This window comes from Lynx rufus, unplaced genomic scaffold (assembly GCF_022079265.1).
Source record: "Lynx rufus isolate CCGP_SWC_20201006 ecotype Redwood Valley unplaced genomic scaffold, mLynRuf1.p SCAF_14, whole genome shotgun sequence".
NCBI lineage: Eukaryota > Metazoa > Chordata > Mammalia > Carnivora > Felidae > Lynx > Lynx rufus.
Window position 1 is genome coordinate 26,786,684 of NW_025814828.1, and position 27,268 is coordinate 26,813,951.

The window sequence follows — 27,268 nt, forward strand, 5'->3', positions numbered from 1 at the left end:
ATAAACATTAAAAAAAGTCTACTTTGGGTAAATATCATTGTATTCACTGAATTCCACAGCACTCGAGGTTAAAAAATGCAGATTGAAGAGGGACTGAGATCTACCTTTATTTCTTTAAGTAGAAATCAGCAGATTTATGCACCTTACTCTTCTGAAGCCAAGGCTGAAGCGGAGAGGGGAAAAGTGTAAGAAACCACCGGATAAACCCAATGCCAACGGGCTGATGATGCAAACAGCCACTGGTGTCTGCATGTGGGACCGAGTTCTGGGCTAGTTGCCCTGTCGGTCTGCCCCAGTGTGCTATTTCTTATGCTCTTATTATGTTATCTTTGCAGGAACATACTGCACACAAGTTTGGGATTCCTGAGTTCTTCTGACAGTCAAGAACACAGAAGAATCATTTTCTAACTCATTAAGAAAGCAAGAGAGTCCCAGCTCTTGGCTCCGTGTGGTTTACCCATATGGGAGGATGCAACATAAAAAGGTGAAAGAAATCCTAACAGAATGCAGCAGCTGGTTAAAGGCTATTATATTGGAATTTTCATGAGTTTGACAGTAGGCCAAAAAGAGTACAAAATGGCGGAGAGTGGAAAAGGCAGTTGTAACAGGTTGAACATCGCTGGCGATTATTTTTTCAGTGGCAATGAAGGCTGTAATCAAATAACCTGAAGGAGACGCTGGCAGGAGTAAGAGAGCCCCCAGGGAGCGAGAAGATGAAAACTGTAACAGTGATGAATGCCGTGGACTAATAAACTAGACAAACATGTAGGGTGAAGTATCGAAATCGAGATTCTTAGCACCATATGAAAAGCTGGTGTCGGGATGCAGGCATAAACACCGCCTGACTTGCAATCTAGAGCCCAAGACGCGGGTAGTGACTTACAACCTCAAGCACGAGTGCACAAGTCAACACCCAACTGGAATTATGTTACTGGTGCAGAAACCTCCGGTTATTTAGGGGATCAGTTTATCCCAGCGTTGAAAAGCAAAAAAGTATTGAGTATGAAACAAAGATCCGGAGAAGGCACCTGGCTCTGTGCCTGGAAACGGGTGGTTAAAACTCTTGAATGCAAGTCTAGACAAATGAGACAACAAACAGGAACTATGGGGTGGGGACTGGGTGAAGGAATATCATTATAAACTTATTATATTGTTAGTTGTGGATAAATAAGGCACCTCGAACTGCAAATGGCATTTGCCAGTGCCTCAAGCCCACTGAACCTTGTACGTCAAAGTAGTTTGCTATAAAAAGAATATGTGAGACAACAGTAGTGTATAATAATGAATCACAAATGACATTAATAATCGGTTTGTTGACCATGTGTATTTTCTGAACGTGCGTTCTCCCTACATTAGCTTAACATTTTAGAGGTATAGTTGAGAAATTATATAATCTCTAATTTCCAATAGATTATAATTTTTTAAAAAAATGTTTATTTACCTTGAGAGAGAGGGAGAGGGAGAGGGAGAGAGACAGAGATAGAGAAAAGAGCTATCGAGCAGGGGAGGAGCAGAGAGAGGAAGACAGAGGATCCTAAGCAGGCTCCACGATATCAACCCAAAGTCCGATGCTGGGTTCGAGTCCACGCACCGTGAGATCATGACCTGAGCCGAAATCAAGAGTCAGATGCTTAACCGACTGAGCCACCCAGGTGCCCCAGTAGATTTTGGTTTTTAGAGAAAAGTGATCTCCATAAAGTTTCAGAGGTATTTTTGAGAAATTACCTAATTCCTCATTCCTAGAAACTGATCATTTCAGAGGCTTTAAGGTCCATGTTCCCTTTTCTACTATTTTTTTCTGTCTGGGGCTCTATGTCTCTTACCACTGAATCAGGAAGAATGACAGTCCTAAATTAAGCACCAAGATTTGATGTCTTTAAATGGGTACCTGGAGAAAGTGGAATGGGTTGAGGGGGCATATCTTCGGCTAATTAAACAATGGAAAAACAGAATTGCTATGACTTTTTTTTTAAAATAAGAATTCATATTATGTTAATGATTAAACTAGAGAATTTAAAAAATAAAGATAACTTCTTAAAGAAAAGCTGAGATCTTAAGTTTTTGAATTCGGATAAAATCATTCGATGAGTCACACTCATTGATTCTTAGAGCTACAGGGAACCTTAGGTATCACCTAGTCCAACCTCTCATTTTCTAAATGAGAAACTAAGGTTTGTATAGGGCAAGTGATTTGCCCAAGGCGACACAGTCAACTCATGACAGAGCCAGGACTGGACCTCACGTTTTCACGTTCCCCGATCTGGGCCAGTGAAGGAGCCCTGGACAATGAGGGGGAATCTGTCTTGTTATTTTTGGACTGAATGAATCTTCACTGCCACACAGCAATGTACCGGGAGCTCTTGTGCTGGATATAGCATCGGGGAGAAGATAAATATTTAGGGAAAGGACAGTGGGTAGGGAGACCCTAGGAATCCCTGTGAGATAGTTAATAAGCCCCAAACAGTAATAATCTGGAGAATAATCACTTGAAGATGTTTTGGGTTCTCAGGTGCTCTCACAATCTATGCTACAAAAGAAGAACCTCTATCCAGTAAGGACTATCTCTTCATCTATCATAAAGGAATCGGATAAAGTGAGAGCTTTATAAATGGGTTGAAGAAGTAGCAGGTCCCAAACACCTTAGAGATGAAAATGTGGGATTGACCAAGACACCGGAGAGGACTGGGCAGAGTTTGAATAAAATGGTTCCACAAAATATACAGTGGATGTAAAGCCATACAGCGCATGTCTAAGTGAATTTGTCATTCAATGAGACACACAATTTAAAATAGGTCTTTAAAATACGTAAGGGGACCGAATTGGTAATTACACAGCATAAACATAATACAATTTAAAAATAAGAAAGATAAAAAGTGGGATCAAAGCAAATCGAAGGAGAGGCTTTAAAGGTAAGAGATGCTTTGTCGGGAAAAATTTAATAAGACGCAACTTTCTTAAAGGATGTGTCTCTCCCTGAATGGCCCAAAGAATTCCCTCACCCCCATTCTTCTGAGTGAACAAAAGGGAGGCATGCGATCTAATTTCCGGAGAATGGTAGTCATGAAGATCTAGGATTGCTGCGATTGCTTTAGAACTGAATTATGAAGAAACGCTGGGCAGCCGAAGAACAGAAGCCAACCTGATAAAAGATGGCAGACCCGAACAATGGGAAAACATGGAGGATTTTTAGTCAGACTCATGGCGGAAGCAGGTTGAAAGCCTTCAGCTGGTATTGAAGGTTATTTCACGAAGGCGATTAAATTCAATTATTGAACCAGCAGGTTCAAAGTTAAATTAAGTTGAACTCTATCGCATAGTCAACGAGAAACTGTTAAGGTGCCATAATGACCCACTATCCTCCCTCCTGTCCCTTGCGTGTTGACCCAATGTATCAATGTACATTGACTCAATGTCAATCACTGACTCAATGTACAATGTATTCGTACTTCACAATGCATCCTGCAGAAGGTGCTTCTAGGCACCTGTATTCCTGTGATGGACACAAACGGCCCCAGAGAACGGTATGACTCTGTTGTGAAAAATGCTGAGTGCTATGTGTCAAGAATGAACACCTCAGCTACACAAATCCGGGCCTGCGGCTGACTGCCTTTTGGGTCCATGAAGTATTTATTCACCTGAAACGCTTTGTGTACATACAGCTGCCGAAATCATCCATCTTGGCTGAAAAAGAGATGCGGGAACACCCCTAAACAAATGAAACTGTCCTTATAACTATTCACTCTCACCATCCATAATATTATCTGCAGCGTTTTGTGCTATTGTGGAAAAGCCACACCACTTCCAATCACAACACACAAGAAACGGGGCTGCAGTAAATGGATTTTTCCTAAAGGCAGCTCCCTGTTGCATCAGCACATTTGCAGAGGTAATTTTAAGCGCGAGTTGACTTTCCAAGCTTCCTTGGGGGATGGAGAAGTAGGTATTGTAAGCCAGGTTAACGTCAGTCACAATGTAGAAATAAATCCATTTGTGAATATGCAGATTAGCCACAATAAATGGTTCTTTAGGAACGTGATGCTTCCAACTTACTTGATATAGTAGGGCACTTTGTTTGGCGAGATGGCTCTCTCCCAGGGACCCTGGACAGAAGCTGAAGGAAAAAAAAAAAGGCAAGGAGGTCAAGTTCACCACAAACAGGAAAGACAACATTAATCTCCAGAATTACAATTTTACACTGATATTGGTCTGTTTGCTCAGTTGCCCATGAAGACAGGACGGATTAACCTGCTGTTCTGAAGTTTCTGTCCTAATCTAAGTGAAATTGAACTCATTCAGGCACAAAGATAAATGCAAAGGAAAAAAAAAAAATACAAACAAACAACTCCGTTCCAGCGCTAAACCTATAGAACAGATAAGAAACTGAATGAGTCGCTGACGGATTTTCTCTTAAGTGTCTCCATTGGGTGCTTTTCTTATAACACTTCGTGTTGCTGCTTCTCACTATCTTTTACTATTTGATTGACTGGGTTCTATTTAACAACTCAAACGTCCCTGCGTGATACAGTTACATTTTAAGTTCTTAAAGCTAAAAGACTACACTTCTCATTCTCATATGCTTGTTTTCGTCTTTGTTTGCTTTAAACAGGATCCAATTTCATCGACCAATAATATGCTTAATTGGTGCCACAAAACATCAGCCAACCAGCATGATCTTATTGAAAAAAAACAACCCAAAGTCAGAGAATGGCACCCGATAACAGAGTGTAATAAAACTTTTGTGATGAATGATGAATCCTGTAGGTGAAATTAAATTTCACATACTGGGAATTTGTTTTATAACGACCTTATGGTGTATTAGTCTGATCAATCATCTTTAAATTGTATTTTAAGTGCTTAAATTATCATTGGGGGGTGGGGGGGGGTTCCTTTCCCAAAGGCGAGCTCTGAGAACACCTTTTACATAGAGTTTGATCCGATGGGTGTTTCTTTCTTTAAGACAACATAATCATGTTAGGATAAACTATACCATTTCCTCAACACTAAAATCCTCCCCCAGAATGGAGTTTTTATAAAACTGGAGTTTTAAGAGAGAAAGAATATCATCAGGAATACACATATAAGAAGCACGCTTATTAACATCTAGCGATTGTATGCGGATGTCCATTTCCCCCTGAATTTTCATCCTGCTTATAATTGGCAGCATAGCTGATGCTGACCATTATTTCCTCCTCTGAAAAGCTTCCTTCTAAATTAGCCTCACAGTAAATTCACGCCGCAGTATATTGAGATGTAAGAAAACGTCAAAGCTAATATATCCTTGACTACACTGTATAATATGAAAGAACACCGCCTAATAAAAGTTAACTTCACCCACTGCCAGACAATTTAAGGGTAATGAAACCACAGATTCTTTGTTTTATAGAGAGTAATAGATGGATTGAGTCACCCAACCTTCAACCAGACATTCTGCTTGGTACCTTGGTGATACGTCATTTAAAAGGTACAAGATGTGGATTTGTATTTAGCTGCTAATTAAGCCTTTTCATTCTGGTGGACGGGTTTTTACCATGGCGGGGGGGCGGGGAGGAGACCTTTATCTGCCATTTCGGAAGTAGTCCCTCGCATGCAATCTCACTCAGTAGTTCTTTTTCTATTCTTACCCCCTCTGCCTTTCTCATTATCTGCCCTACTCTCCTTTGGTTTGTTTTTCTTCGCTAGGATACAGCTCTCTCGCCCTGATAAGGTGATAAAGGAAGATCTGATCTAAGAACTTAGGCCGGACACCCTGACCTACCTGGGGAGAGTCTGATGTTATGGAAACCTAAAAACCTAAGCTCTCTTTCTAGGAGGAAACGGGGTAGACAGCCAGAAACCCCAGCTCTTGTCTGCTCAGCATACCCACCCCAGCTCTCACTGACTGTATCGCCAAGCCTGTGAACGCCTGACTCGAGAAACAAGGGCTTTTCTTTCCTTAAAGGTGTCTATGGGCGGAATCTGACCATTTCTGTCATTGTTCCTTTCCAGTTCTTTATCTTTTTAATGGTCCCCAAATTAATTCCGATTGGGAGGATGCTGTGGATGTCCTCTGATAGCAGAAGAGTCCATTTGGGTTTTCTGGAATATACTGAGGTATCTCTCAGAGACAAGTGTGCTTGGAGAGGTCTACTGGTTGCCTGGGTGGCTCCCGGAGGCTCTGTTCCAGAGCAGGGCTCTCATGGAGCAAACTCCAAGCAGAAAATCTAGCCAGAGACAGAGGAAAAGAAGTGATGACCAGCTGAGCTCATGGCTGGCCCTCCACTGAATATCTATAGTTGACTTTGCATTCTTAAGCATTAAAAGGAAAAAAAAAAAAGCCAATCAAATGCCAGAGGAGTACTTAGGATATGCTTAAACTAAACAGGTGAAAGATGTAAAAAGAATATTCCAAAAACATTCTAAGCTCCAGATCAACATGAAACTTGAAGCGTTTATCGCTGTAGTTCTCAACCGCCAATCTTTCATACAGAGCATGAAAATTTATGGACCTGGAACTGTATGTATAAACTGTTACTTTTTTAGTTTTTAAAATAAGAAAAGCCGTTTGTCTTTATGTGCAGCGATCAAATAAATCCAATGGTCAAGTTCAGTGAGTTTTCTGTGCCGAAAGATGTTTTCCCCGCTTTGACTCAACAGTTTACAAACGCACGTAGCAACTGCTTTGCAGTCATCATTAGAAAGCCTCCAATCTCCTACCTAAAAAAATGTCCTTGATGCAAAAAAACGGGGGGAAAATGACAATGGCTTTCCCCCATTCCTTCTGTGCCCCGTCACCACCACAGACAAACACACTGGAACTGCTTGCTTTGGAAATAACACACAGTCCGGCGAAGGTTCTACGTGATTAGATTCAGGGCTCCTTCTCGAGAGACTGTTCAAAGGTTGTGGGCAATTTCGCTTGGGGCTGCCAGATGGTTCTGGTATTGCATATATTCAAAAGTTGATCAAATACATGGTAACCCTTGTACGTGTGTCCCCAAATTATCATTTCATTTCTTGCAGGAGTGCCGACACCAAGGACTGCTGTTTCTTATCTCAGTGTGCCAGGGGAAGCTTGTCATTGCACACAAAGCTAGCCTCCGTAATAGACACGCGCATCTCTTATGCGCGATGTGTCCATTTTTTAGTAGCCCATCAAAAGCAGATTTATCGGCAAATAGTTTTTCTAAGGCACTGTGCTGTCCTCTGGTATTTTCTTATACAGATGTTCCTCTAACCGCCATGTGTAAATCCAAGGCGGCTTTGGGATTCAGACTCTTGAGTGCAAAAATCATCCATTATCTTACGGCACCAGCACCAGGGGGTATTGTCTCCTGAATTTAAATAGCAGGCTGCACGTGAGCTTATTCATTCCAAAACCCACCTCTGAATTTCCCCTCGCGTTACAGATGCAGTATGTTATCAAGAGCCAGAAAGGCTTCTACCTTCAAATGCTTTTCTTCCCTCGAGGTGACAGGATTCAATATTGCGCCCAAGGTGGTTTTGAAAATCACAGAATCACAGACGCCACACTATGGAGGCAAAGTTCTTATTTCGACCATGTTTCTAATGCATGACGAACAGAATGTGCGAAGCGACGCACCCTGGTGTTAAGCCGTATTTTAATCGACACAGGGGCCTAACCAGAAAATTAAAAAGAACACGAATGTTATTTAAACCGTGCCCAAGGGGCACTCTCCGGAATTCAGACCCAAATACGTTCATTCGTCTTTCTGCCGTTGTTAACGTTTTGTGGATTCGGTGCCTGATCGTATAGTTCGGTCGGAAGAAAAGTGGGGGCAGGTTATACAAATCAATACTATAACCTGCATTGGAGACTAAATGGAGACCTCCCCTATGGGGTTAAGAGAAAGGCGTAAAGGAAGACCACTAGCCACAGGCACTTGGCTTCCCAGAAGTGGGTCCGTTCCAGTAATGGTTTGATGGGCACAGTCTAGCAAGGAGATCTACTCTAGAGCGATGCTTCTCCATGTTTTTCTCCCGATGCCCTCATGGCCCCCTGCAAAGCATCTTATTTAGTTATTTTTTCCTCATCTTCCTCCCCCTGTCCCTGATGAAATTTTGACGTCACAGATATACTGTGTGTATCTATCTGTGCTTTACGTAAAAAGGGTACGGTTTTTCATTCCCTAGGGACAAGCAAATTTTTGTCCCTTTTGGGGCAGTGTTGCTCCCACTGAAAAGGCTTGATCTAGAAGGGGTGGCTGGGGGGTGGGGAGACAAAGGAAAACCTCTCCTGGGCCTGTCCCATGACTTCAAGTATGACGGTCATCATGACCCGTGAGGTGCTGCCATTTTCATTTTGCAAATGATCAGCTAAGATCACATGGAATAGTGTGTCTAAGGTCCAAGTCATTAAGTATTAGATCCTAATGTGGGTTATTACTCAAGTCACATGATTCAGGAAAGGGAGAAAACAATGTAATCCTCCCAGATACCCAATGAGGTCACGCTATTCCATTATCACCCGTGAAGTAGGGGAGGCTCAGAAAAGGTCAGAAAACGGACTCAGTTCATGCGGCTAGTAAAGGGCGAATCCACGACTGCGACCAAGTCGGTCTAGTCTTTGAGTTTTATTTATTATTATCATCATCATCTTCTTCTTCTTCTTCTACGTAGCCTTCATGCCCAGCACGGAGCTCAACATGGCGCTTGGACTCACAACCCTGAGACCAAGGCCCGAGCGGAGATCGAGTCAGACACATCATCTTCTTCTTCTTCTTCTACGTAGCCTTCATGCCCAGCACGGAGCTCAACATGGCGCTTGGACTCACAACCCTGAGACCAAGGCCCGAGCGGAGATCGAGTCAGACATTTATTTAACCGACGGAGCCACCCAGGCACCCTCTTTGTGCTTTCTTTTATCATGTGTGGTACGTAACCGGTAGTCTAGAAATATTTGCCAAACAACTGCGTAAATGCATTCATCCTACACAAGAGTACAATGTCCTCTAGTCTAAGTTCTTTACGCTCTGATATCTAAATTTACCCTCTACATGATTTCCACCAGATGACTTTCCAGGGCTCGCTGGAACCACTTCACCGTCACCAGATCCTGGAAGGCCTCTTTTGAATTTCCTATAGTTTTAGTGATGATTAGAAAGAGCAGCCTTTTCCTCTGGTCAAAATCTTTCTCCCGTCTGCATCCCAACAATCTGTCATCCCCACCGTGACTCCTGTTCTGCCACCAGCACAGAGGCCGACGTGGGGCTCGATCCCGTAAACCACGGGATCGTGACCGGAGCCGAAATCAAGAGCGGGATGCTTAAACAACTGAGCCACCCAGGGTGCTCCGAGACTTATTTTCATCCAAAAGGCAAAAATAGAGCCCCGGTTCCTAAGGAAACAAAGCAGTACTCATTACTCAGTCCATTTTTACAGCGTCCCCGCTACGTATGTACGAGGCGCTTGGCACAGTGCTGGCACAGAATGCGGTAAACAGACACAGTTCGTGCTACTTTGCATTTGAGTCTCTGAGGATATTTTTCAATGAACACATCTAACATTCCAGCATTAAAATCAATCGACTGCTGTCTAGTGAACACACATTATGGGCTTAGCCCCATACTCGGTATTTACAGGCAGGGCTGGAACAGGATGGGGTGGGGTGGAGGAAGAGGTCCTAACAGGTCCCGTGCCTTTAGGCACAGTCAAGTTGAGTAGAGTTTAGTAAAAGGGCTGGTCACAAAGGTCTGTGCAGGGTGTAGGGAGATCACAAGGGATAATGTTAATAAGAACAAGGAGCTGTTAGCATCCCTAGCTCTGAGGGACAAGGAGGGAGAGCCATTATCGGAGTAGAGTGCGAGTGGGAGAAAGAGGAAGCAGGAGCAGGAAAGGGAAAGGAGGAAGAGAGGAAGAGAGAGGGGGTGAGAGGGAGGGAGACAAGAGAAAGAGGAGAGAGAGAGGATAAGGGCCAGAGCCGTGGGAACCAGGACAATGGAAGCCATATTGCCGCAACGCCCCAGCAGCAAACACGGAGACAAGGATGTACGTTGAGGTAGTTTGGGCTGTAATTCAAGGAAGCCCGGGTGCAGGAGCTGGTAAAGGATGCGGGACTGCTTTGGGGACCCGGGGTCCCCCTGTAGGTGAGGACTTCAGCCCAGAAGACACTCCAGAGTTGTCCCCCTCCGGCCGCCTCTAGGTGAGCGGCGAAGGAAGTGGAGTATTTATTTACTACTGCTTGAGGGCTACTCCCGGAGTATGGAGGGGGGAGCTCATTACCTCTCTGGCCTGCCACTTGGGCTTCGTGAGCAAGCTCCTATGGACAGAGAAAGCCTTGAAGGCAGAGTCACAGGTGTGTGTAGTTGGAAGGCTAGGTTCGGTGTGGCTGGGCCCGGAGGGTTCCAGAGGGCACGTGAGCACGGCCCTGACAACTAATGCTACAGAAGATATGTGCTAAGAACGACCGAGTAGAAAGAGAGGAGAAGTCTGGGGTCCTGTGACTATATAGTCACTATTCCAGCAGGCCCCGGGCTCTGAGTTGTCAGCAGAGAACCTGAGGCGGGGCTCAGGCTCACTAACTGACATCACGACCTGAGCCAAAGTTGGATGCTTAACCGACTGAGCCACCCAAGCGCCCCTCTCTGGATTTCTATATGAGAACGTTATACAGCCCTGCTTGGGAAAAGCCTCTGTTATTTGAGTTTTCCGTTTCACGTGGCCAGTCCTGCTTCTGACCCAGTCACTCCCACCCGTGCGGACCATCTGTGTCTGCTGACGTCATTCCTGGCTCCCGTTTTAAATGGCCGAACAGCATTCCGTTAATGGCTGTACCGTGATTTATTGAAGAAATCCCCTCTTTGGGAAAATTTAGATTGTTTCCAGTTTTTCACTGTTGTAAGTAAGGCTGCAACGAACATCTCTGCAGATAAATCTTTGCACCCAGTTTTGTCAATTTTGTTAAGCAGAATTCCTCGAAATATATTTATTTCATTGAAGGCTATGAACATGTTAAAGGCATTTTGTACAAATTACACTCCTGCCAGCAGGAGTCTTTCTTTATTGATGCAGGTAGAAAGGGAAAAATCCATTTTCTGCTGGTCAATGGCAGTTAGTCGGTATAATTCTTAAGGCACATTAGATATACTGCCTGATACGGATTATTTGAGAATAGGCCTCTCGCACCCCTTCACTCCATGATAGACTGTAGACTTTTTGAGTTCAGGGAGGCACTCAGCTCATCGGCTTTCTGTCTCAAAGCCCAGCCCAGCGTCTTGAAACATATGTGGATCAAGGAGAAAGTGGCTAGAACAGAGATTCCGGGCGAATAGATTTCATTCCTGACTCCGCCATCACTCCCTGATCTCAAGCAAGCCTTGTTTTGTCCCTGAGCTTTATTTATTTTATATGAAAAATAGGCATAATGATATCTCCCTTGCAGAAATACCGTCAGGATAAAATGAGAAAATGGATATGAAATTGCTTTGCAAAATGTTAATTACCATACAAATAATGTTTATAATCACATACCTGTGGGATGTTGTCTGAATGACAGTAATTCTAGAATTAATCTCCCTGCCTCAACCAAGCAGCAGTTGTCTTCACCCCTTGCATCCACTCCTAACTACTAGTAATGTGCCTCACACAGGATCAAGTGTGGCGGACAGAGATGCCTTTGAACACTAACTGCCTGGGCTGATGGGACATCGTTCTATCTCTTTGCCTAGACCAATGGCACCTGCCCAACAGACCCTTCATTCTTGGGTAGACCGTGTGTCCATTATTCATCAGCATGGATGATGAATCGATTAGTCCCTATTTGATACAATGGGAAAGAGAAGGCCAGAGAATGTTCTACAATCAGAGGATTATGCTGACAAAAAGATAAGAACAGTGTTCTATGGAATGGAGGCAGGAGGGTGGAGTTCAATAGGTTGTTGCTAGCTGAATGTGGCATCCACTCAAAGCGAGAAATCACACATGACTCTACTTCTAAGAGATAATTATGAGGCAACGGGGCGTTTCAGGGGCAGAAAAGATAAGCTGGAGGGCGAATTTCGGATCAATTACATATTTAGGTTAAAATATCTGGAAGGTGGATCTTTTCACCGAAGCTCAGGTGAAAGGACAAGACTAAGCGTTACATGGGAGCTGTTAAAAGAAAACCGTACCCTGGGAAGTGGCCCATAATGGTGGCACCACTGAAAAAGCCTCCGAAGAAAAACGATACAGAAACGAGAACAAAGTAGGGTGAAGCATCAGAAAGACAGCCAGCCAGGTGGTGAGATATTGGGAGCACCAGTGGGTTCCAGGGCACTAAGGGGAGAGAAGAGGAAGGTGTATTTGGTCACGAGATCACTGGTGATCCCAAGAGGGCAATTTCACAAGAGCACTGAAGGTAAATGGAGAAGGTCATTACTCTCTCCTGTTCTGTAAACCAGCCCACTCCATTCACTTATTTATGGAATTTGCTTAGCGTCCCCTCTAAAACCTCAAATCACGCGAAAAACTTATTTCCGCCTGTTTTCACTTCCTAAGGACATAATCAAGATTATAGGACAGGGCTCAAGGTTTCATGTAGTTATCAATGCCGAATGTAGGTGTATGCGTCTATCATTTTTCCCCATTGGGATTGCTTTCTGTATGATTTCTATTTTCTTCTGATGGGACGCATATAGTCCCCGAAGCAAGAGTAAGTTTTCTGTCATTTAACCGAAAGGCCAAGTTAAATTTAACACCGTTGCAAACATTCAATTAAAATAAGAATAGCGCCGCATATGTCTGGATCATATATCAAAAGTAAAGATTCAATGAAAACTTTAAGATCACTTACTGAACTTTCAAAGATGGGCAGATTTTCCATAAAGATTTCAACAGCAGAGACAGATGGGCTGCATTCCAGAGGGGAAGGTCACCAGAGTGATGAATGAGACCTCTAATGTCTGCCATAGCTGTGAAAATCTTTACGGCTAACTAAAATTCCTCACGAATAACAACCTGTAAATATTCTATGAGCTGTCAGGCAGGTAACACCGAGCTCGGAGACCAAAGCACACGGCGAACCGAATACCACGCCATGGGCTTCGCCGGCAGACTGCCACATCATTTAGAGTATCAGGCTTACACGTGATCTGGGGAGTCAGGAGTTCCTACTAAACTACTTGCCGAGGCGCCTGAGTTGCAAAGACAAACATACCCAAGGCTTGCTGGCTTCACAGTCCTACAAAATCTCATAACCGATACTTGGTAGCGTTGCTCCCGAAAGAAAGGCTCCTTCCGACCGACGTCTTCCGACCGACGTACACGAAACTCCAAGAACCTCACTGTCATCATCAGGCCAGTGAGAAAGGAAGAAACCTAAGGCCAGCTACAGGAGGACAGGTGTTTATATCAATAGGGTCACGGCTGAGTTCCGCTCATGGAATTTCTGACTACTTCTGAACAGAAGGGCCCGACTGTGTTACCACAGAACTTTCCCCCCGGGGTAAAGGTGCCTACGGTCTCCAGGCCATCTGGGTTAAGCCAGGTTACTAACGAGTCACTGCGATATTGCCAGGTGCCTTTAGTGTCTCTCCAGATGTGCTTTTAAAAGACGGCAGGCAGTCAACACCATTTGCTGAATGCTCTCTGTGTGAAGGGTATTGTATTAGGCACCAGGGAAATTTCAAGGAATGTACAATTTGAAACCGAAGCCAGTAGGGAGCAACTCGGATATTAAAAACCAAATGACTGTAGATGAGATGCACATCCATTTAGAAAGCAAAAGGGAGAAAGAGCTAAGGATATGATAAAAATTAAAGCCAAAAGGAAGGGGGAGAGATTCCGTTTTGATCCTAACGCTTTCCTGCGTTGTGAATCAATTAACCGTCCGTGCTTCAGCCCTAGCTTCATGGCAAGCTTCCCGGCCCCTTGACCTTGGGCTTAGCCATGTGACTCGCTTTGGCCAATGGGGCGTTAGCAGACATGATATGAACACAGGCTTGCGCTCTTGTGCTCTGGGGATCTGCCAGGAGTACGTGCCCCGGGTGGCCTCTGATCCTTCGGTGGGTCTCCACACCCGACATACAGAGAAACAAGCCGAATGGAACCAGCAGCCTGGAGCTAAACCCGGACAACCTTCAACCTGCAGCCCGCAGCCAAACTTCCCAGTCGAACTTTATCTAGATCATCTGAACCGCAGTTGACCCGTGGACCTATAAACACGAGAAGAGACACTTTCTATTCTCATATAGGAGGAAGGGAGGGGCAGCGGGAGGGGGAGAAAGAGAAGGAGGGGTGGCGGGGGGGAGAGAGGGAGGTAAAAGAACATCAAAGAGATGAAAGAGGACAAAAAGATTCCCAAGCGGAGGTCTCCCCGGATCAGTAGCCAGCCACATCCTCCACCATCACCCCAAGATGAATGCAGGTTACCCACTTTAGTCTTTGCCGTAGACACAGGTGGTTGCCGCCCCCCAGTTCCCGGAACCCCTTCCCTGAAGCTGATAACCTGTAAGGGTTCCGAGCCTAAAATGGAATGTGTTATTAAACTTGTCCAGTCTGTTTTCTCTGCTATGAAAGAGAGACAGTAATACTCTTCATTCTAGAGGTTTGCTGTGAATATCACAGAGGTGAGCCCACAGAAAACGCTTCCTTCGTGCGAAGGGCCAAAAGGGCTCCATTTTTTTGGATTCCTATCCCTGTCCCTGTCCCTATCATCATCATCATTATCATCATCAGCAGCAGCATCATTAGCGTAGCGAGTCATCAGGGTATTTATCCCATGAACCAACTTTCCCGCCAGTGTGAAGAATCCTAGGGGAACCGGGCCAATGAGAGCCTGTGGTCCTAGAGCGAAAGTGACTGTTGACCGCTAAAGCGTGGGCCTGGGCAACAGCTCCAGCAAATAATCCCTCTCCCCCCCACCCCTTTCCGGCCTTTTTCTTCCCCTTCAAAACATTTCATGCGGTTCTCAGAGGAGTACAGCGTGAGAGGAGACAAATCCTTTTGCCAGTCTGATGCTGGTGTCACCTATGAAAGTCAACCGTGTGTCATCATTTTACGCTAGTAATTGTTTAGGAATTCAAAACAAATAGCTAAGTATTTTTAGAAAGACATAGAACAAGACATTTTCGTTTTAATTTCTATTTTTGGTTCTGAGTTTTAAATTTCATGTGACCAAACTTACTATCTTTTTTTTTCATAACTAAATAAATAAACGTGTGGCTGGTTCACGTTAGAGGAATCATCTGATCTTGTTGAAGACATAAGCCTTGTTGTCCTGTATTTTGCCCTAAGATAGCAAGGGTTCTGGTGAGCTTTTGGGTTGGGCTCCAGGAGTAACTAAAGATTTGGTTCAAAACTTTCCCTCTTCCCCTGCCACCCTTTTATTTTTTTATTTTTTATTTTTTTTAAATTTTTTTTTTAATGTTTATTTTTGAGACAGAGAGAGACAGAGCATGAATTGGGGAGGGTCAGAGAGAGAGGGAGACACAGAATCGGAAGCAGGCTCCAGGCTCTGAGCCGTCAGCCCAGAGCCCGACGCGGGGCTCGAACTCACGGACCGCGAGATCGTGACCTGGCTGAAGTCGGACGCTCAACCGACTGCGCCACCCAGGCGCCCCTTTTTTTTTTTTTTTTTAAATTTTTTTTTAATGTTTATTTTTGAGACAGAGAGAGACAGAGCATGAATTGGGGAGGGTCAGAGAGAGAGGGAGTCCTGCCACCCTTTTAATACATGTATCTGCTCCAGACCTCCTGGACCAAATCTTTTGAATCAGTCCCTCTCCCTTGCTAGCTGGCCTCGGTCAAGGTCTGCAATAGAAGCTCTCGCTTTTTACCTTTTGAGAATAAATACCCCTGTCCTTAACTCACGCCATAAATGAGCTCATTCCATTCTATTCCTCTTCTAATTTTTTTCCTAGACATTTCCTGCTCAGATTTTCTCTTTCCAAGTCAAATTGTCCCCATGTTGACTAATCCTTCAATTATTCTCTCTTGTCTGCCTATTTCTAGCTCATTAAAACATTAGCACTCTCTAAAACCTATCTTTATATTCATTATACATACATAAGAAATCCCTTTCTGGACAAAAGGGCTATAAGGAGGCTACATGTAAAATTGGAAAGGGGGATATTCATCATATCACAATACATCTTGTGAACCTTGCTAAGTGAAAGCAATCAGGGGCCAAGCAATCAGAAGCATTGTTTGCTAGATTCCTCTCGGATGAAACATTCTCTACCTTGGATTTGCATGTAGCTTCAGAGACAATGTGCATTAACTCTAGTTGTGATATTGCGATTTGTGAGATATACATTGGCTCCCTGCCCATGCAGTTGAGCGGGAACTGCAGTTCCTGGCTCACCGTTCCCAAGACCCTTGGAATTTCCTGGGTGGAGAGCAATGAAGGTATCTCTTGTTACGTTAATGAGGTGACTTTTGGAAGGCACCAGAGGATGGGCCTCTGGTGATCCAACCTCTTCATTAGAGGGTTAGAACTTGCAGACCCCACCTCTCCCCAAGCCCTGGGGAGGTGGGAAAGGAAAGAGGCCGGAGGGTGACTCAACTGCCAATGGCTGATGATTTGATCAATCATCAGTCTGTAATGAAGCCTCCATAAGCCCCCAGAGGACAAGGTTTGCAGAGCTTCCGGGTTGGAGATGTGGGGAGAGTGGCTCACCTGGGGAGGCCACACAAGCCCCACGCTTCCCGCCCACCTCTTTCATGGGGGTGATCCTGAGTTACGTTTCTTTGTGATAAACTGGTGATCTTGGGAGTGAAATGCTTCTCTCAGTTCGGGGAGTACCTCTAGCAAATTAATCAAAGCTGAGGAGGAGGTCCTCGGCACTTCTGGTTTAGTCAGTCTGCTCAGAAGAGGTAGAGGTGACGATCTAGATTTGCGACTGTCTGAAGTCCAAGGAGGAGGCCGAGGAAATCTCCAGTCTAGAGCTGGTTGGTCAGAAACACTGGTCAGAAGCTGGCTTGTGACTGGTATCTGGAGTGGGCAGGGTGGGTTGTGGGGGGGGGGGGGACAGTCTTGTAGGACTGTACTCTTAACCTGTGGAATCTGATGCTCTCTACAGGTCGATAGTGTCGGAATGGAGTTGAATTCTAGGACCTGCTGGTACATGAGAATTGCTTGGTGCTGTGTGGGAAGTACCCCCCTCCGTGGAAATTGGGCTCATTTACTAGTCTGTAGAGAACATCTCATTTTGCTTCCCGCAGAATTAATTCCTCCTTCCTCTCTACTTGTATCACTCCTATTTATCACGACTACAGAAGGTCATGATTTCTTTTCCTTACGGGTCTTTCTTTTTTGTTTAGAACTTGAGCATCCCAAGGCCAGGATTCTGTCTATTCCAAGGGCCTAGTGTTTGTTAATGAATATACGAACGAATGCTACAAGCATAGTAAGTCAGATCGTGTCGCTTCCTAGCTCAGAAACCTCCTGAGTCTTCCCTTCTCAAAAAGAAATTTCAAAGGTTTTTAACCATAGTTGCCAAGACCCTACCCGGCCTGGATCTTGGTCGCTCAAGGACCACCTTATGGTTCACCATCTTGCTTCCTCAGCTTCAGTCTTACTACACTCCTTGTTGTTCCTGAAACCCCACCACGCTTGCTCTCACATCAGCGTCTTCACATTTACTGTTTCCGCTGCCTGGAACCCTGTTTTGTCTCCCTCCCCACCCCAGTATGTGCCTGGTTTGTTTCCTCGCTTCTCTATCCAAATGCCACCCCCATGACCACCACATTTAAAGAGTTCCCCTTCCCAGGGTGCCTGGGTGGCTCAGTTGGTCGGGCATCCGACTCTTAATTTCAGCTCATGTCATGATCTCACAGTGTGTGAGACTGAGCCCCCTGTCAGGCTCTGTGCAGAGCCTGCTTGGGATTCACTCTGCCCTTCCCTCACTTAAAAAAAGTTCCCTTCCTCTATGACCTCTAGCTTGCTTTATTTTTCTTTTTAAAAAGTTTATTTATTTATTTTGAGAGAGAGAGAGAGAGAGAACACGAGTGGGGCTCGAACCCACAAACTGTGAGATCGTGACCGGAGTCGAAATCGAATTTGGACGCTCAATGGACTGAGCCACCCACGCGCCCCTTATTCTTCTTAATTAAACTTCTCATGACCTGACTGCTTTCTCCTATTAAAGTTTAACCTCCGTGAGAGAGAGTTTTTCTTTTATCTACTACTGTTTCCCCAGTATCGAGAACAGAGTCTGACCTAAACTAGTCATTGAAGAGACTAGGTGAATGACACAATGGATCAATTCTCAGCTGGCTGAAAATAAAGCGAAGCTCCTCATTTCTTCAGGACATTAGACCAGGCTCTAGACTCAGTTCTTTCCTATTGTATGAGAGAGGGAATAATCTTTAGAGTGCCCAGTTATTCATTCAATCAAGCCATATCCTGCACTTCTCTGCAAGATGCTGGATGCCTGATGTTAAAAAAAAAAAAGGAACTCCTGCCCTTTACCCTTCTGGCGCTCACACTCCAACCCATTTCCTTTTATGATCTATTTTATCGACTATCCTTCATTCTAACTCTTGCCTGTCATTGGTATGCATGCTGCCGAACTTAAGGTGTAAGGCAAGAGGCTGATGTAATCTTATGCTGTTCTTGAAGTCCTTACCCATTAATGGAGGTCATGAGGTCGGGCATCTGAAATAATGATCATCACTACATACACTGGACAAAATCATCAACCTCATAAGGGAAGGCAAGAATAAATCAAATCACCCAGTGGCCAGAATGAGCCTATCATCATGCCTTTTCCTCATATACTTTGAAATTCCTGTCAGTCACGTTGTCCCCTAACAGATGGGGTTCCCTAGGAAACAGCCTCTAAGACAAAGTTGAGAGAGCGGGGTATTTAGTATGGTGTGCCCTTGAGCTCAACGCCTGAGGAAGGGAGAAGAAAGGAACCATGAATGGCAACCGGAAAAAGGCAAGCTAGGATTCAGGCCCAGTGAGTCTCCATTAACCTCACTGGAGTTCCTGAAGTAGAACGCTAGAGTTCTCCCGAGTTGGGCCCAAACGGCCAGGTCATTACACTCCTGCATCCGTCAGGACCTGCCCGTGGAAGGGGTGTGACCTTGGGGGAGACAGCTGAAGCAATTCCCAAAAGGACAGATGGCTGAAGGTTGTCTGCTGAGGACACTCCTCCTCCTCGCCGCGTCAGACGTGGGAGTTGTAGAAAAGTAGATTCAAGTGATTCCTCAGTCGGAGGCCATTCTACTTGGTGTCCCATGTGACTCAACTGCTATGGCTACCCACTGTCCAGGAGTTAGGGATACGGGAGTGGAAGGGACAACTTTGCCTTTCGGAGGGCATGCGACAACATCCGGAGGCATTTTTGGTGGTCACAACCGAGAGAGTGGGTATTACTGTTGCATAGCGGGGAGAGGGCAGGGATGTTGCTAAACACCCTACCACGTACAGCACAGTCCCCACAACGAGGAGTTGTCCGGAGTGCCCGGGTCAAGAAAGCCTGGTTTCGATATAAATAGACAGTAAACACCTGACCAAATCAGACTCTCTTCCTTGGCGAGTTTGATTGTAACATATATAGAAAAGTTAAGAGGGTGGGAAGGTGGGGAGTTAAACGAAAAGGGAGAGGACTTAAAGAAGAAAACAGAAGTCATAAGGCCGGAGAAACCATGAGTAAGGACATGGCAGAGAGGAGAGAGAAGCCACGACGCCGTGGTCGTGCGGAGTCCACAGCGGCAAAGCGCACGGAGAGAGATGCAAACACTGTTTGTGGTGACTGCCATTCCCTGTCCTTCCTAATGTTTGCAGGTGTCCCCCGATCACCTAAGCCCACGTCCTCTGCCTGCAGCTCCAAGGAGGCAAAGCCCCTCTGCAGTGGACTGCAATCAAGAGGGTCGCTCTTGCTGAGATCTGAAAGTATACTGAAAAATTCAAGAGAATGGGTTTTAAAGCAGGTGCAGTTTATGCCAGTCCACAAAAGAACAAAATGCCTCTGTCCTCACTTCCAAGTTCTCACCACCAAGTATTCTGTGATCCCATGCTGGGTGCGCTCTGAAAATGGAAAACATCCAAATGGAAAAATGAAAGTAATGATTTTTGCCCACAGGGATGGGATTCCACCATTTCTGTGTTGCAAAGCTTTGTATTTGGGGACAGATGACTAAACGGTACCCTAGGCCAAACTCACAAACGCCTTCATTTTCCAGGGAGTGTAAAAATATACCTTTCAGAGCCGGCATTCCACTGAAATAGTGCCCATGTGTCACGAAACTGATTTAGGACTGTGGGGCTGGTCCCGGTGCCCTAGGTCCCCATGAGGCCCAGGGACGTCCGTTGTGATGAGGAAGACAAAATAAGAAAGAAGACAAATATTTGCTTCATCTCTGCCCTGCCACCAGACTTACTCCCGGGTACGTGGGGGAGCGCCGGGTGGAGATGAAGCCATTGAACTCCACAGTCACATTTTGCGTGGGTAGCATCATCAAGTCTGGGAGAAGTCGAGGCTGCTGATGCCCCCTTCAGGGCCCAGAGAAAAAGACTTTGAGGAAAAGAGCTTAATTATCATCACTGTGCTTTTCGTGGACATCTGAAAGGCTACCTTTGAACTCATGGAGGTGTCACCGGCATCACTGCTAAGTTAGAAGGCATCTGTCCCGAACTCCCAACACTCGCGATAGCATGTGACGACTGAAGAAATTGGCCCAAATTATTTGGCCCTGAGATTTTTCCCTGATGGGGAGCTTGGGGCTGAAAATCGTCTCCTACTCAGGCTGCCAGCTTCTTCCTGACTTTTATCATGATGGCTTCTTTAAGCCTATCTGTAGCTTTAAATTACTGGCCCACTCGTATTTCAAATTCATCCATCCCCGGAGGACAATGGTAGCAGTGTTGAGTGAAACATCAGCAATTATTAGATGTGCTTAACGCATTTTCCCCCACCTTCTTTATGAAGCGTGTGACTAGGAGAAGGCGGGCAGTGGGATGGTGGGGGACGGGGCGGGTACAGGGATGAAAGTTTGGCACCTGTCAGGATGGAAACAAACTTCTCAGTCCTACGTAGCAAGGGGAAACGGTAACGGCTTGGGGTGCTTTAACGAGAGAAGAGTTGACCAGGGATTTGATTAAGAAACTTCAGATGATGAAGCCTAGAAGAAATAAGTGATCAATTCTTTGTTTTTACAGTGCCTCATCATCTGAGAACAAGAAGATCACTCAATGAAGCACACAGTGTTTAAATTCAGAACAAATAGTAAAAAGGAAATCCGTCTTATGGAGTTCCATAGCCATCAAGAGAGTTTAATACTGCGAGAGGTCAGTGGGTTAAAAGCTAGAGAATAAAAATCTTTACCATTATTGGTTTTTTTTTCCGTTAGCAAAGTAATACATGCTTATTATGAAAACATCTGTAAAGGTAAAAAGAAAGAAAAACACAAGAGCTCTTTGCATTTTGATGTATTTTCTTTTCAGTCTTGTCTTTATGTATCCTCTTCTGTTGTTTCTATTTTATTTTCTTTTTTTTTTTTATTTTTAAATTTTTTTTTTCAACGTTTATTTATTTTTGGGACAGAGAGAGACAGAGCATGAACGGGCGAGGGGCAGAGAGAGAGGGAGACACAGAATCGGAAACAGGCTCCAGGCTCGGAGCCATCAGCCCAGAGCCTGACGCGGGGCTCGAACTCACGGACCGTGAGATCGTGACCTGGCTGAAGTCGGACGCTTAACCGACTGCGCCACCCAGGCGCCCCTCTATTTTATTTTCTAATATAGCTATGATCATGCCGTAATTTAGAAGTGCGCTTTATCTCGTAATATATTACAGGGCACAGGAGACTTTTATAAAAAGGACCATGTCAAGTTCTCAATGCTATTAGTCATTGCTCAGAGGCAACATGAAAGGTCACGTTATTTATTGAGTGTCTACTATGTGACAGTCACTATGCTAAATCTCATGCCACTGTGTATTAGTGTCAGGAGCAAATTTGCCTCGTCTTCTTTTGGCTATAAAACATAATTCGCTCTGTAAATGATTTTATTGAACATCTACTAAGTACAGATACCATGTTAGGTGCTGGAGAATATAAAACCATCCTGTCCTTGCAGAGATTAGGGTCTACTCGTTGATTATTCATCCATTCATTAGTTACACAAATGACTATTGAGCTCTTATAATACAGAAAACACTGCCCTTAGATCCATGAAAAATACCTTCAGGAAGGAGAGAAACGAGTTACACACAATTAAAAACAGGACAATGAATGACACTTTCATGTCTAGTTTGACTCTAACAGGCAGATGAGAAGTTATACTGTTAAATTGATAGTCACAAAGACGCTATGCTAATGCTAAAGCTAACGCTAATACCAATCACTTATACATCACTATGTGCTACGTGCTACTCTATATATTTTACATATATATATATGATTTATATATATAAATTTACATATATATACAATTTACATATATATACGATTTACGTATATATATACATATATATGATTTATATATAAATAAATCATATATATGTATACTTATATATATACGTATATATACGATTTGATATGTATATATCAATATATATATAAATATATATATACATAAATATATATAAATATATATATATATATTGCAGGTGTCCCCCAATCACCTAAGCCCATGTCCTCTGCCTGCAGCTCCAAGGAGGCAAAGCCCATCTGCAGTGGATATATATAAATATATATATAAATAAACATATAAATATATATAAATAAACATAAATATATATAAATATATAAAAATATATATACGTATATATAATATATATAAATATATATGTATATTTATATATATGTATATATACAATTTGATATGTATATATGTATATATACACGTGTATATATATATACATATACACGTGTATATAAATATATATACACGTGTATATGTATATATATGTGTGTGTGTATATAAATATATATGCGTGTATATATATATAAATATATATGCGTGTATATATATAAATATATACACGCGTATATATATATAAATATATACACGTGCGTATATATATATAAATATATACGCGTGTATATATATATATATACGCGCGTGTATATATATATATATATATATACACACGCGCGTATATATACGATTTGATCCTCACTATAACCCTGTAAGATAATATTACCGTATTTCACTGAATTCAAAACTTCACTGGACGTTAGGCGCACTCTGATTTCAGGGCTTTTATAACTTGGTGGGAGGGACCATGTCTTACATGTGACGAAACGTTACTATTATCCCCATTTTACAGATGAGGATAAAGAGACTGAGTATCTGACCAGCACTTGAACCTAGTCAGCTTAATGCCAGAGTCTTAACCCACATCCCGAGGGAGACAACACCTGGCCCCGAGGCATCCGGAGAAAAATTCAGGCTCTGTAAATCAACTTAGCGCGGCCCAGACCAAGAGAAACAGAAGAGAGAAATCTGTGGCAGTATCAGAAAAACCAGGCAAGCGCTGGCCTGAGTGTTGTAAATGGTTAAGGCAGTGTGAGATGTGGCTTGTGAGTCCAGAAACTGGGGTCCAGTCCCACATCTATTATAACCGTGTGCGTGACCTTGGTAATGTCATTTCACCTTTCTGCACCTATGCTGTGATCGGTAAAAAGAAGGGTAGGGGTGGCGTCTTTCAGTGTCTTTTACGCTTCTTTTGACTGCAACCCACAGAAGGAAAGTATTTTACATTTTGTTGTAGCGCGCACGTACGCACGCGTGCACTCACGTACCCCCACCCTTAACCGAAACCGAAGTGTCAAAACAATACTTAACCTTGCTTGGGCAATGTACTCTGATATTTTCCAATCTCTTCCATTCCATTAAAAAATTGTTGGTTGCAAGTCATTAAACTGATTTCAGCATTCACTAATGAGTACTAAGAAAACAACTCAGATAGAGTCTCCCTTAGCCTCTCTCCAGTTAGGAAATTCTACAGCACATGGGACTCCTGGGGTGGGGGCGGGAGCCAGAAACCTCAGGAAAGAGGAAGTTGACCCTTTTGCCTTATAAATAACTCATTTTCTTTTTAATTGGACAGTGTTCTTACTACCTTCAGCAGAAAGTTCTCATTTTTTTTTTTAATTTTTTTTCAACGTTTTTATTTATTTTTTGGGACAGAGAGAGACAGAGCATGAACGGGGGAGGGGCAGAGAGAGAGGGAGACACAGAATCGGAAACAGGCTCCAGGCTCCGAGCCATCAGCCCAGAGCCCGACGCGGGGCTCGAACTCACGGACCGCGAGATCGTGACCTGGCTGAAGTCGGACGCTTAACCGACTGCGCCACCCAGGCGCCCCAGAAAGTTCTCATTATTAAACCATTTGGCGAATACCACTTTAGGACAAAGATTCCTATACTACGTTCCATGACCTGTTTAGTGAGAAATTAATTGGTATGCCTGAAAAAGGCTTCCGTAGTCACGTAAGTAGGGAGAAGAGCTACTGACTTTTCCCTCCTCTTAGCGTTTCGATGTACATTAAAGGCTGCAACAATTCCAACAAAAAAGAAACTTTCTCATCTTTATAAGCTAGTTTTTCCAATCTTATTGACCACAAAACTATTTTTTCAAGGAAGAGTTACTAACATACAGAACATTAACGTTCTGAGGAACGTGGCTTGGAAAATCCTACTCTGGGGAATTCTACGACTGGTAAAATATTTTGTTTAAGTTTTAAAATCCCAGTTAGTCAACATACAGCTTAATATTAGTTTCAGGTGTACAATATAGGGATTTAACACTTCCATACATCTCTCCTCATCCCAAGTGCCCTCCTTAAGCCTCATCACCCATGTAACCCAGCGCCCCCTTCTCCGCACCCCCCATCCCCCGCACCTCCCCTCTGGTAACCATGTTTGTTCTCTATAGTTAAGAGTCTGTTTCTTGATTTGTAGCTCTCTCTTTTTTCCCCTTCGCTTGTTTGTTTTGCTTCTTAAACTCCACATCTGGGTGAAATCATATGGTATGTGTCTTTCTCCGACTGACTTATTTCTCTTAGCATAATACTCTCTAGCTCCATCCGTGTGGTCGCAAATGGTAAGATTTCGCAGAACTGGTAAAATCGTAAGGCAACTCTAAGTTCTTTTCACTGTTACAGAAAATTTTCTACCTTTATTCAAATATATAGTTATCCTTGGTTATGTGAAATTTAGAATAGAAGCTCAGAGAACTGAGAAAATTGACACAAAAAAAGAGCTTAAGTTCTTTTTTTTTTTTTTTAAGGTTTTAAATTCTTGAAGATAAAGGATGGACAATTTTCAGAGTACTATGTCAATAAATACTAGAGTACTTTCTTGATATTGACATATGAAGACGTGGACGCTAATATATGTATAAATGCCAACAGTGTGATTAAAAATTATATACAAATATAATAAATTACATGTATAAATTTATATGATTTTTAAAAATCAAGGTAGTAGAATTTCTCCCTTTTCTTGGTTTAAGTTGCCAAAGTCAATTAAAAGTGGTAGAATATTGGGGCTCCTGGCTGGCTCAGTTGGTGGAACATGCAACGCGTGATCTTGGGGTCATGAGTTCGAGCCCCACATCAGGTGTACAGATTACCTAAGATCTTTTTTTTAAAAAAGTGGTAGAATATTAAAGCTGGAATTAAAGGCAAGCTAGTGTCTAGCAATGGGTAAGGGTCAGATTTTACAATGTTTTTCTCTTCTCATTTCTCTCAGATCTAAGATAAAAGAAACAACTTCTTTAACACGTAGAGATTGGGATACCAAGAAGAAACACTGAATACTTTTCTTTAGTAAAAGCCTGCCTCTCTCTACTGATAAAAAAAAAAAAGACCGCTGGTAATGTAATTTTCAAAGGGGAATGCGTGTGTGTGTGTGTGTGTGTGTGTGAGAGAGAGAGAGAGAGAGACAGATGAAGGGAGGAGAGAAATGGACCGGGAGAATAAGAGAGACAGAGACGGCGAGCACAATTAGTGGCTCATTTTCATTTCTCTTTGTAATTTCTAAGTCTCAAAGACTTAGTATTATTATTATTCCTCGTAACTTGGAAGCCAGTTAGACATCGATCAAGTCAAATTCATTTACTATGACCTTAGTGGTATTTTTTTTCAAACATATTTTTATTTGTTTTAGGGGAAAAATGGTTGTGCTTTCAGCGAACACAATTTAACGGCCAATAAGTGACTTGGGTGAGGGCCCTGCCTCAAACACGGTTTTGACGGGGCACCCAATTTCTCGAGCAGATTTCTAGAGGTCAGTGTGGCAGCCCATATCAAAAGCCTTACAAATGTAAACAGCCTTTTACAGAGCAGTTCTGTTTTTAGGAATTTATCTTGTAGAAAGAATAGGAGATATTTCCAAAGGTGTATAAAGGATGTTACTCACAGTGTTGGAGAGCATAGTGAAAAATCTGAAATAACTTTCCTGATGAGGAATTAAGAATTGTCTTGGTAAATCTGGTAGAGCCAGACAAGAGAATACTGCCCAGCCATTTAAAAAATTATTCTGTAGAGGAATATTTAAGCACACATAAATATTTTTATTATAGTATATATTATATATATACATATATAAAATACTATATACTATATATATAATATTATATATATACATATATACATATATTATACTTTATATATATAGTATATAATATATATATTTATATATATTAAAGCAGGTCACAAAATGTTCATGTGTTTTTATCCCTGTTTGGTTTAAAAAGAAAAGTATCTGCGGGGCGCCTGGGTGGCTCAGTCGGTTAAGCGTCCGACTTCGGCTCAGGTCATGATCTCGCGGTCCGTGGGTTCGAGCCCCGCGTCGGGCTCTGTGCTGACAGCTCAGAGCCTGGAGCCTGTTTCAGATTCCGTGTCTCCCTCTTTCTCTGACCCTCCCCTGTTCATGCTCTCTCTCTGTCTCAAAAATAAATAAATGTGAAAAAAAAAGAAAAAAAACCGAAAAGTATCTAAAGTATAGAAAGCACACTTTTGACAGTGGTTATCTCCAAGGCGTGAGATGAAGGGTAATTTTTTTTTCCTGTTTGTACTCTCTGCTTTCCAAAATTTCCTACAGGGGGCATATATTACCTCTGTAACTTAAAAAAAAAAATGGACAGGGGTGCGCCTGGGTGGCTCGGTCCATTAAGTGTCCAACTCTTGATCTCACCTCAGGTCTTGATCTCAGGGTCAGGGGTTCAAAAAATAAAATAAAATAAAAATAAAAGAGGACGACACAAAGAAACAGTCCTCATTGAGTCTTTAGTCCCACTGTCCTATTTCTCAAATATCCCTTAAACTGAAGTGCTAATGTTTGCTATCCCTAGGCAGAGCTTCTAAGCAGATACTGACATTCCACACGAGTA

At 43.2% G+C, this 27,268-nt stretch overlaps 1 protein-coding gene across 4 annotated transcripts in view; it reads right to left on the reverse strand.

Annotated features, from left to right (window-relative positions):
* Nucleotides 1-27,268, reverse strand: part of DMD (dystrophin) — a 1,630,689-nt gene that overhangs the window by 205,185 nt on the left and 1,398,236 nt on the right. For all 4 annotated transcript variants that reach the window (XM_047076051.1, XM_047076054.1, XM_047076053.1 and 1 more), the window contains one exon: nt 4,051-4,111. In XM_047076051.1, the coding sequence (XP_046932007.1) occupies nt 4,051-4,111 (61 nt within the window). The remainder of the gene's footprint in view (nt 1-4,050; nt 4,112-27,268) is intronic.